General features: G+C 38.7%; 1 protein-coding gene across 1 annotated transcript; it reads right to left on the bottom strand.

Moving 5' to 3' along the window:
• Positions 1 to 10,080: 10,080 nt before the first annotated feature.
• On the bottom strand, positions 10,081 to 10,695 carry LOC109208156. Its single transcript, XM_019371204.1, has one exon. It carries the CDS (start codon positions 10,693 to 10,695, stop codon positions 10,081 to 10,083), a length of 615 nt encoding a protein of 204 aa, XP_019226749.1.
• Positions 10,696 to 12,256: the final 1,561 nt, after the last annotated feature.

The following is a 12,256-nucleotide window of genomic DNA, read 5'->3' as shown; positions in this document are numbered from 1 at the left end:
CCAAGGTTGGAAAGAATGTGTTCTCTTGGTCATACCCCTAGTAGGGTGACTTATAAAGGCTCAACAGATTATTGAGAAAGGTTGTTTGGCATATCTGGCCGTTGTTAGAGATACAAGTGCTGAGACTCTTACTGTTGATTCAGTCCAGTAGTGAGGTAGTTTCTAGATGTGTTTCCTGCGGACCTACAAGTTATACCACCCGATGAAGATATTGATTTTGGTATTGACTCGGTGCATGGTACTCAGCCCATATCTATTTTACCGTACTATCTGGCTCCAGCCGAGGTGAAGGAATTGAAGGAGCAATAATATGCGTTGTTAGATAAGGGATTCATCAGGCCAAGTATTTCTCATTGGGATGCATCGTTGTTATTTATGGAGAATAAGGATAGTTTTGTGAGGATGTGTGTTGACTAAAGGCAGTTGAACAAGGTCACTATCAAGAACAAGCAACCATTACTTGGACATTATAAGTTTAAGGCTTCACACATCCCTAGGACGGCTTTCAGGACTCGATATGGACATTATAAGTTTTTGGTGATGTCTTTGGGTTTGACTAATGCTATGGCTACTCTCATGTATCTGATGAATAATATGTTCTAACCTTATTTGGATTCATTTTTTATTGTATTAATTGATGATATCTTGTTACATTCTCTTAGTAAAGAGGAGCACGAGTAGCATTTGAGGATTGCGCTTCAAATTTTGAGGGAGAAGAAGTTTTATACTAAGTTCTCCAAACGCGAGTTTTGGTTGGACTCAGTGGTATTCTTAGGCCACGTGGTGTCCAGTAATGGTATCAAGGTCGATCCAAGAAAGATTGAGGCCATTCAGGGTTGGCCCAGACCTTCTACAACTAAAGAGATCATGAGTTTCTTGTGTTTGGCTGGCTACTATCATCGCTTTGTGGAAGGGTTCTCATCTATTGTTGCTCCATTGACTAAGTTGATTCAGAAGGATGCTCGGTTCAGATGGTTTGATGAGTGTGAAGAGACTTTCAGAAGCTCAAGACTGCTTACAACTCCAGTTTTTATATTGCCCCGGATTATGGATGCATAATATCTATTGTGATGCTTCATGTGTTAGCCTTGGTTGTGTGTTGATGTATGGCAGTAAGGGAATTGCATATGCGTCGCGTCAGCTGAAGCCACATGAGAAGAATTATTTGGTTTATGATTTGGAGTTAGTAGCTATTATGCATGCTCAAAATTTGGAGGCATTACTTGTATGGTGTATCCTGTGAGATTTACACTGATTATAGAAGTCTTCAACACTTGTTCAAGCAAAATGATTATTATTTGATGCAACATATGCGGTTGGAGTTGTTGAAGGATTATGATATTACTATCCTGTATCATCTGGGAAGGAGAATGTGGTAACAAATACTTTGAGTAGGAAGGCGGAAAGTATGGGAAGTTTGGCATTTATTCCAACCGTCAAGAGGCTTTTAGATATAGATGTTCAAGCCTTGGCCAATTGATTAGTGAGATTGGATCTTTCAGAGCCAAGTAGAGTTTTTACTTGTGTTGTTACGCAGTCGTCTTAGTTTAAGTGCATTAAGGCTCGTTGGGTATGATGATCCCCATTTGCTTGTCCTTAAAGACATGGTGTTGCAAGGTAGTGCTATGAAGGGTGTCACTGGTAGTGATGGTGTATTAAGACTTCAAGGTCAGCTTTGTGTTCCTAATGTGGATGGTTTGAGGGAGTTGATTCTTGAGGAGAGTCATAGTTCACAATATTCTATTCATTCAGGTTCTACGAAAATGTATTATGATTTGAAGCAGAATTATTTATGGCGGAGGATGAAGAAAGACAACGTCGGAAATGTTTCGCGGTGTTTGAATTGTCAGCAGGTCAAGTATGAGCATTAGAAACTAGGTGTTTTGCTCAGAGGATAGATATGCCGGAGTGGAAATGGGAGCGCATTACTACGGAACATTGTGGTAGGATTTCTATGGACCTTGAGGAAGTTTGATATTTTTTGGGCCATTGTGGACAAATTGACCAAGTATGTGCATTTTATTCTGGACATGACTTCTTACACTTCTGAGAAGTTGACTCAGATCTACATCAGAGAGATTATCCGTATGCATGGCGTGCCTATTTATATCATATCGTAACGAGGCACGTAGTTCACATCGTACTTTTTGGAGAGCTGCAGGTGGAGCTTAGTACTTGATTTCACCCGCAGATGGATAGGCAGTCGGAGTGGACTATTCAGATCCTTGAGTATATGTTGAGAGTCGGTGTTAGTAATTTCAGAGGCCAATGGTATTAGTTTCTACTATTAGTGGAGTTTGATTACAACAATATCTACAGCCTAGAATTCAAATGGCTCCGTATGAGGCCTTATATAGGAGGCAGTGTCATTCTCCGGATGGTTAGTTTAAGCTTGACGAGGCTAGGTTGTTGGGTACAGATTTGGTTCGTGATGATTTGGAAAGGGTGAAGTTGCTTCAGGATCAACTTCATATAGCAAGTCCAGGCAGAAGAGTTATGCTGATAGGAAGATTCGCGATGTGGCTTTCATAGAGGGTGAGAAACTTCTTCTTCAAGTTGCGTCTACGAAAGGCGCGGTGAGATTTGGGAAAAAAGGCAAGTTGAACCCTTGGCATATTGGTCTGTTTGAGGTTTTAGAGATAGTTAGTGAGGTGGATTAGATGTTTGTTTTACCATCCAACTTGTCGGGAGTTTATCCAGTATTCCATATTTTTATGCTTCAGAAGTATCATGAAGATAAGTCACATGTTTTAGGTTCCAATTCAGTGCAGTTGGATGAGAATCTCACTAATAAAGAAGAGCTCGTGATCATCTTGGATAGGCAGGTTCAGAAGTTGAGATCGAAAGAGATTGCATTAGTGAAGGTTTAGTGGAGAGGTCAGTCTATTTCACTTTTATGCTTCAACCAGGCCTATATTCGCATTTGAATGATACCAATCGAGATGGATTTTTCAGGTACTGGCCTCTTCCCTGAGGCAATCCCTGGGATTCAAAAGGTCGAGGAAGCGACTTAGGAGACGGAGCATGATATGCGGAGAAGATAACCTCGTTTTTTGGCATTCAAGGTATGATTATTAACTTATTCGGGACGGCGTTTGTTTAAGAGGGAGAGAATATAATGACTCAGTCAGTCATTTTGGATATTTGAGCCTCGTTTATCTATTTAATACTTCTCATATGTTTATTTGTTGTTTTGTGCCATGGGGGGGGGGGGGGGTTTGATTAGTTCCCCGAAGGGCTGAGAGTGAATTGGAACAATTAGTTTTATTTTGGAAAGTTTAAGTTGCTAAAGTTATCCAAGGTTTGTCTTTTGAGTAAACAGCCTTGAATTAGTGATTTGATTATTCCAATAAGTTTGCATGATAATTTAGGACTGGGGCATATGTTCAGATTTGAATTTGGAGGTTCCTAGAAGGTGTTGTCTTTATTCGCCGAAAGTAGGCAATTTGAACAATGAGAGAGTTTGTATGTTTGACTGATAGTTGAATTTAATGTTATCAGATTTCAATTGATGTTTAGGGACTTTGTATATGTTCATTTAGTTAAATGAAACTTGTGTGCAAATTTTGGTTGAAATCCAGAATGTATAGGCTTAATTTAGACGTGATTTGCGAAGTTAGAAAGTTTAAAAGTTAAGAGAAGAATTTTAATCTTTGATTCTTGGTTTCAATGTTATTTGTAGAGTTTTGAGCATTTGGATAAGATATTTGGACTTGTTGGTATGATTGGAAGGGGGGAGGGGGGGACGAGGGGCTCGGCTGTGTTTCGGGATAGTGTGAAGCCATTTTAGGATGTTTTGGTGTTGCTGGTGCTAGTGTGTTGCACCTGCGGTGCTTATTTCGCAAGTGAGATGTCGCAGAAACGATACTTCCAGCATACTTCCAAGGATTGTATTTGCATAAATGTGGGCGCATCTGCGAAGATTGACTGGGCAAGTGGGGCCGCACCTACGGAGGTGTCTGTCGCACCTGCAGTACCGCATCTGCGGAAGATAGACCGCTGGCGTGAGGATGGTCTAGCGAGATTATAGGCCGCATATGCAAAATGCTTTACAACATTGTTATGTTTCGATGATTAGTTCAAATTTTACTATTTTGAGTTTTAGAGCTTAGGAAGAGGCGATTTTAGAAGGAATTTTCACTACTTGAGGGTAAGTGATCTTTACTTGATTTTGTTTTATATATCTTAATCTCCCATGGATTTATACACTTTAATCATGGAATTTTGAAGAGAAATTTTAGGGGTTTTGTCTACAATTTAAGAGAATATTATTTGGGAATTTGAGGGTCGATTTAGACCCGATTTTGGAATTAAATCACATATTTGGACTCTTGAGATTATTAGTAGTCAAGATCTACTCCTTGAATCAAATTTTAGACATGTGGGTTCGGGTTGACTTTTGGGGATATGATTAAAGATTGAAGATTTATTGTTTGACATTGATTCCTATAGCTTTGTTTGACATTATTGAGTTGTATTTGACAAGATTCGAGTCGTTTGGATGTTGATTTGAGATGAAAAACTATTTTGGAAGGTTGAAGTTTACGAGGTGGAGGTAAGTATTTTGTCTATCCTTGTAAGAGGGAATTCTCCCCATGTATTTATTTGCTATATGTCACTTGATTTAGTAGCCACATATATGCGAGGTGAAGAGCGTATATGCGTAGCTAGGTTATGACCATATCCGATAGAGTTTGGCTTATGATTATGCTTGTTGGGAGTATGTGAACTTATTATCTTTATTTTATTAATTCTATAACTACATGACGGCCTAGAAGCATGCTTAAGATTATCACTTGTTGAGTTTGGGCATAATGGGTTATTTTTCTATATTGAGCTTTCTTGTTAAGCCATAGTCATATACTTGTCCTAATTGCTTTATGACTTGAAGGTTACATGATTTAATCTATCCACGTTAAATATTATGAAAAGACTATTGAGTGTGAAATTGCTAATTGAATTGTTGAGATGAATTAAATTACATGATTAGCCATATCAATCTTTTAGCCATATGGGATTTTATTTATATTTTTATTGTTGAATGATCTGGTGCCCTCTTAATTATATTATATCATACATTATTCATGTGTTGGAGAGTTAGATATTGTGAAAAGTTGAGATATTTGGCACTAAGGATATTCTAAGCAAATATTGATTATTGATAATATTGCGGTTGGCACGGGTTGCATGCCGCAACGGTCTTATGAGTGGATCGGGTTGCACGCTGCAATTGTAATATGAGTTGATCGAGTTGTACGTGGCAATATTATTATTAGTGGATTGGGTTTCACGCTATAACAGTGCTTGTATATGGATCCGTCCCTCCAGAGTTAGGTGATTACTCATGTTACTTTAGGCCCTGTGAGCTCATCACCCAGATTGGTGCTAGTTTTGGATACTTGGCCAGTGTTGGTGATCCGCCCAACTCTAGTCCTAAAAAGAATAAGCAGTCGCTGCAAATATAAACCGATCTAAGAGTCTGGAGTCGAATCTCACAGAGAACTAAGTTTTAGCTACAGTTGTTCACTATCACTAAGAAGACAAACTCGACCAATTCCTAAGTTATAAATATTATGATTCTTATATCTAATTAACTAACATATTAAAGTAGTATATTAACAATTAGATATACTACGGGTTGAAGAAAAGATTAAGGAGGTCTAGAGTTATGATTTCCCTAATTGTCAGAATCCTTCCCGCTACGTCTTCTATAATTATGCCTAATTATTCTTTACTGATCGTGAGTAGTTTAGGTGTTGTATCTCTCTCGAGAAACTATCATAATGTACTAGACACATTCTCTCAAAATACGCTTGCTGGCACCAATTCACCACTCACTACGATCGCACTAAGGTTTTGTTATCTCTAATCCGACCTTCCCTCCGTATTGATCTCTCACATACGTTAGGAGTGAAGTTGCTCAACAAATACCTAAATATGTGCCCTTTCTTAAGAAATACACACTAAATAGACACCGTCAATTGATGGTCATTCAATCAACAACAATAAACACGTAGTTGAACAAGTAGAGAAATACAACCGTTCAATTATATAAAAACATAACAAGAATTTATCCTACAAAAGGTTCCATCAAAGCCCTAGATAACAAATTAGCTCATAATAGTATGTAAAACTACAATGCTAAAATGCATAACCAATAATAGAAATAGGAAGAAGAAAGTAAAAAAATCGTAGAAGAATTCTTGGCCTTTCTCATAGCGTGTTCTTTCCTCCTTAGGTTTAATCCCCTCACAAAAATGCCCCACACTCTTGGACATGTTTAGGGAGTATTTATAGTCAAGGGTTGAAGTCCTTGAGTCCAAATCCAGGTCAGAGTCTTTTAATTTGCGAACTTTTGACCACCGGGATACACACCTCGCTAGGCCAGGCTTATAGGGTAGCTAACCTGGCTTTTGAGCTATCTACGCCTAGCCTGTAGCGCGGTCAAGATGGCTATAGAGTTGGCTACGCTTGTCCTGTAGCTAGGCTCGGGTACTTTGTGTTTTTATGCTCCGTTCTTGCATTTTCGTCCTCTTTTCGTGCAACTTTCATTCGACTCTTTCTTTCGATGCTCCTACACATAAAGCAACATAATTTAGCTCAATGGTCGTACAATTAATCAATAAACCAACAAAATATAAGGCGAGTAATGTACTAAAAGTATATCGTTTTGGCCAAACATTAGTTGGATGTATAGATTGTACAGTAAGGTTTGGTTTTGGATCATGAGCATGCATTGATAGCCTAGACTCATGCAGTGGCTCTTTTGTATGTGTGTGTGTCTCTACACACACACACACACACACACACACATATATATATATATAATATATATATATATATATATATATATATATATATGAATGTTGAATAGAATTGAGATAACTGATATTGTATTCTATCTCATTCCAGATTTGTTATGTTCCTACTGGTGGACTTGCTTTATGATATGATGCTTTAATACATGCTCTAATTATGTTTCATATGTTTATTGAGCTATTAGTACGTGTCAGTGTCGACCCTTCGCCACTACTTCTTCGAGGCTAGACTTGATACTTACTAAGTACTATGGTTTTGTACTCACACTATATTTCTGCATATTTTTGTGCTGGTTCTGAGGCTGGTGTTAGCGGTACTCTTTGAGGTGAGTAGGAGTGTTATTTGGAGATTTCGTGGTTAGCTGCTTTACCTGATCCGACAATACATGGAGTTCCCATTTCCTACTTATTTACATCTATCTATTTATTTTTAAATCCAAATAAATGTCGTATTCACTTGAGGTTTTGTACTCTTGTTAGATGCTCGTGACAATGCTATGACATAAGCTTTTGAAGAGTTTGTGAGACGGTTGTGGTCGTGTTTAGACCTTGTTTGTTGTAACGACCCGCACGGTCGTTTTATGCATTTGCATTCCTTCAGCTATTTGAAGTCTTGAGCAACATCGTATGATGTATTATGACTTGTGTTAATCATCGGTTTTGGTTTTTAGGTTATTCGAAATTGATTTGGAAGAATGAATTTCATGATTGAAGCTTTAGAGTTGGAAGAGTTGACCAAGTTTGATTTTTTTAGTATTTGACCTTGAATTAGAGTTTTGATGCTTTCGTTAGGTCCAGATGGTGATTTTGGACTATGGTGTATGCCCGAATTTGCATTTGGATATTTCTAGAAGGTTTCGGTGCTAATTGGCGAAAGTTAAAAATTTGAAGGTTTCGAAAGCTTGTAAGTTTGACCGGGAGTTGACTTTGAGGATATCGGATTCAGATTATGGTTTCGAGAATCGGAATAGCTTTGTTATTCCATTTGGGACTTGTGCGTAAAATTTGAGTTCATCCGGGTTGATTTGATAAGGTTCGGCACGAGTTTTGGAAGTTGAAATATTCAAAGTTCATTAGGTTCGATTTGAGGTGCGATTCATGGTTTTGATGTTGTTATGCGTGATTTGATACCTCGAGAAGGTTTGTGTTATGCTATGGGACTTGTTGGAATGTTCGGACAGAGTCTCGAGGGGCTCGGGCGTGATTCAGATCAATTTCGAACCATTTTTCTTCATAATTGCATTGCTGGTTCCTGCTGATGTCTGGTGCACCAAGTGTTCTTCGGGATCGCAAAGTTAGAGGTGCAATCGCGTCGAGGATGAATCTGGAGCGGAGTATTTCTTCTTCGCATTCACGAATAATTGGCCGCGTTCGCGAAGGTTGCTGGAGATTGGGCACCGCGTTCGTATAAGAGATATCGCGTTCGACTAAGCTGAGCTGAGAGCTGGGAGTTGAAGCTTCTTCTACGCTTTCGCGTAAGAGGAGACGAGTTCGTGAAGGTTGGGCACCTGTGTGCTTCGCGTTCCCATTGCTAGTGTCGCGAACGTGTAGAATTTTTCTTTGTCGCAGTGGCTTTTGTTTTTCGCCATCGTGATATTTGTTCCGCAATCGCATATAGTATTTTCGGGGCAATGCTTTTTCTTCTTCGCGAAGGTAGTTTCACTATCGCGATTCATTGATTCTCCCAGTGATTATAAGTACTCTAATTTGGGGGATTTCAGTTATTTTTGCAGATTTGGAGCTATAGAGCTCGTATTGAGATAATCTTTGAAGCGATTTTCACCATATGGATTGGGCAAGTGTTCCCTACTCGGTTTTGATTATATTTCATGAATCTATCTTCATTTCTGGCAATTGGTTGATGATTTCAAAAGAGAAATTAGGGGGTTTTATCTAAAATTTCATAAAGTGAATTCTCGAGTTTTGAGCATCGATTCGGAGTCAAATTTGAGTGAAACTAATATGGTTGGACTTGTAATTGAATGGGTTGTCGGATTTTGTGAGTTTTGTTGGGTTCCGAGGTGCGGGCCCAGGTTTGACTTTTTGGTTGACTTTGGGCTTTTGATTAAAGATTCGAACTTTATCGATTAGGTTTGTTTCCTTTGGCATTATTTGATGTTCTTGAGTTGCTTTTGGATAGTTTTGAGCCGTTTGGAAGTCGGTACACGCGGGATGACATATTTGAAGCATCGGTTGGCTTGCTCGGTATTGGATTCGGCTTGCTCGAGGTAAGTAACACTTCTAAACTTGGCGCTGAGGGTACGAACCCCTGATATACGTGTTATGTGTTTGGAGTTTAGGTGATGCATATGCTAGGTGACAGGCGTGTGGGCGTGCACCATGTGAATTATGACTCGATTGATTCTGCAGTACTGTGTAGAGACCTAAATTTGTTTCTATTCATGAAATTTCTACGTGCTAGAGTAATTGAGCTATGATCCATTCTAGAAACCATGTCTAGGCTATATGCTTATCCTGTTGGGACCCACTGAGGTCATTTCTGCTATTGAGTTATTTGTTTACATAGCAATTACATACTCAGTCATACTCATTCATTTGCATATCATATTTCAGTCTCTGTTGCCATTTATTGATACATTATATCATCATTTTTGGGATGATTCTCATGACATTGTGAGCTCGGGAGACTGGAGCGATTGATGACTGAGTCGGGGCCTGAGAGCCGAATTATGAGTGATATTGATGGGATCGGGCTGCATGTCGCAGCAAGTATTATTAATTCATGATGGGATCGGGTTGTATTCCGCATCAGGTATTATTGACTTATGATGGGATCAGGCTACACGCCACAACAAATATTATTGATTCATGATGGGATCGGGCTGTCTGCTGGAGTAGGATTTATTAGCGCTTGTGTTGGATCTGCCCATTTGGAGTCTGTACACCCACGGTGAGCACAGTTATTATCGATTCATAATAGGATCAGGCTGCGCGCCGCAACAGGTATCGTAAAGTGTTTATGACTGAGTGTGATGAATGATTGAGCGTGATGTGTGGGAGTGTGATACTGTAATATTGAGTACTCTAAGTGTGTGAGTACATGAGTTCATCGCTGTGACGCATTGCATCTGACATGCATACTTGATATACATGCAAAGATGCATTTCCTCATGTTACACGATTTTGTGATATTTATGACTCCACATGCACATTGACATGTAGGCAGAGAGATGTACTTTCCTCTTTTTTTTTGGGCATCAAACGAAATTATATTGATTTAAATTGTGTCATTACAAGGAGCTTATTGCAATACATTACAAAAACTACAATCAAAATGTTGATCGTTGGAGTGATCACATTCCAAAAAGGTGGGATTGTAGGAAAAGTTTGTTGTGCAAGGAGACTTCACTAATCTTGGGTATGCAGAGCCTTGTTGATCAGCCAAAAGGTGTGGTAGCAAAAAGGACGGTGCCTGGGTGAAGATTGTTGTGTAGTCACTGGCATCACCAGATGAACCATGTTGAGCGAGAGTATGTGCAACGTAGTTTTGCTCCCTGTATGTGTGGATAACCGGAGGATTACCCAGCTGCTGTATTAAGTACCTGCATTCCATTAATGTGGATGAGTAGTGCATATTTTCATTGCTAAGCATTGATATTACCTCAGTAGAATCCCTGTTCACTTCCAGTGGAATGAGTTGATGAAGCCATGCTAGTTGCAAACCCTGTAATAATGCATTTAATTCCATATAGGTGGAATTACAGGTAGAACATTTACCCATGAATCCCAGTAAGCATTGTCCCATTGTATTTAGGAATACTCCTCCTATACCATTTTTAGATGTATTGGTTTTGGCTGCTCCATCAGTGTTTAACTTAATTTTACCTAAAGGTGGTGGATGCCATTTGACATACATATGTGTGCGTGGTTATGGTTGTGTATTTTGTTGAATAAGGTAGTGATATTCAACTGCTTGTGTTATCATCTGCTGTGTTGAAGGACTTGTGTGTGAGTTCCTATTAAAAAGATAGTGGTTCCTTAGCTTCCAAATATGCCATACTATGTGTGATATAAGAATGCGTGATGGCAACTTGAACGGGAGGCTGTTAGTGTTAGCTATTAAATAGTGTATGATTTTGATGGGTGATAGGAGTTGTATGTCACAAGTATTTAAAGCAGTGTCAATTCTCTATTGGGACCAAATATTGGTCATTATAGGGCATTAGAAAAGTAGATGATTAATTGTTTCTGCAGTGTGAAGACAAAGATTACACGTATTGGATTGTGTGACATTTATGTGGTAGAGGTAAGAAGCTGTGGCTAATCTTTGGTGTGAGATTAGCCAAAGGAAATGTATTATTTTTGGAGGTAATTTTAATTTCCAAATCCAATCATGTTCATAAGATGATTTTGGTTGTTGATGATGAAACATCTTACTTATTGTTGAAAGTTTTTGGGAAATATCACAGTTTTCTGACTTACTCATATTTTGGTAATTTCGGTGAAGGAAATGGGTTTTACTGTTATACTTGAGAAGCATGACTATTTTCAGTAACTGTGAACTAGCTGAGCATCATATCTCTGAGTTATTTCTTGTACCACTTTTATTATATCATTATGAGTTGTTGTTGGCTATTGGTGTTGGACTCTAACCTTTGTCCCAGCTCGCCACTACTTTCAACCTAAGATTAGGTTTGTTACTTATTGAGTACATGGGGTTGGTTGTACTCATACTACACTTCTGCACCTTGCGTGCAGATTTTGGGTGTTGATATTGTTGTGCATGGCGGGAGTTGACATTGAAGATGTAGCCGCGTTCCAATAATCGCTGCCTCTTGTTCTTGGTAGCTTTAGAATTATCAACCTGTTCATGTATATTTCAGACAGATGATGTGTTTATTTCATACCAGCTTTGTGAACTCTAAATCATAAAAGCTCATGATTTATACTATTAGTCCTTGGAAAGTGTATAAAAGTTCAGTTATTTTCTCAGTAAATCACATTGAATTGGATTGTTATTAGTTGGCTTACCTAGAGGGTTGGGTTAGGTGCCATCACGACTAGTTGGATTTTGGGTCGTGACATTTGGGATTCATGTACTTTTGATATTGAGTTATGACTTATTCCGCCTTGCTATTTATATCATGAATTAGTTAATAACTTAATAATTGAATTCTATTATTGTTGTTGAGTGTTGGCTTTCTTAGCAAGCTGGTTAGTCTATCATCACGATCTTTGTGGAATTTGGATCGTGACACTGCTGGTGGATCAAGGATGGGGCAGTGGAAACGGGATGATGACGAAGAGGGATGGGACTTGTCTACTATTATAGAATAATGTGCCTTTTTTACTTCTCAAAATTTCTAATTTGTTTCCTAAATCACCAACAACAACACGTCATTCATTTATCCTCCAACACCCATCATAGCCACAACAATGCTGAACACATAAGCCATGGAACACAATTGCTGAAATAT

The sequence above is a fragment of the Nicotiana attenuata genome, unplaced genomic scaffold (genome assembly GCF_001879085.1).
Source record: "Nicotiana attenuata strain UT unplaced genomic scaffold, NIATTr2, whole genome shotgun sequence".
Taxonomy (NCBI): Eukaryota; Viridiplantae; Streptophyta; class Magnoliopsida; order Solanales; family Solanaceae; genus Nicotiana; species Nicotiana attenuata.
Note: the sequence above shows the minus strand (reverse complement) of the source record. Positions and strands in the feature narration are given on the sequence as shown.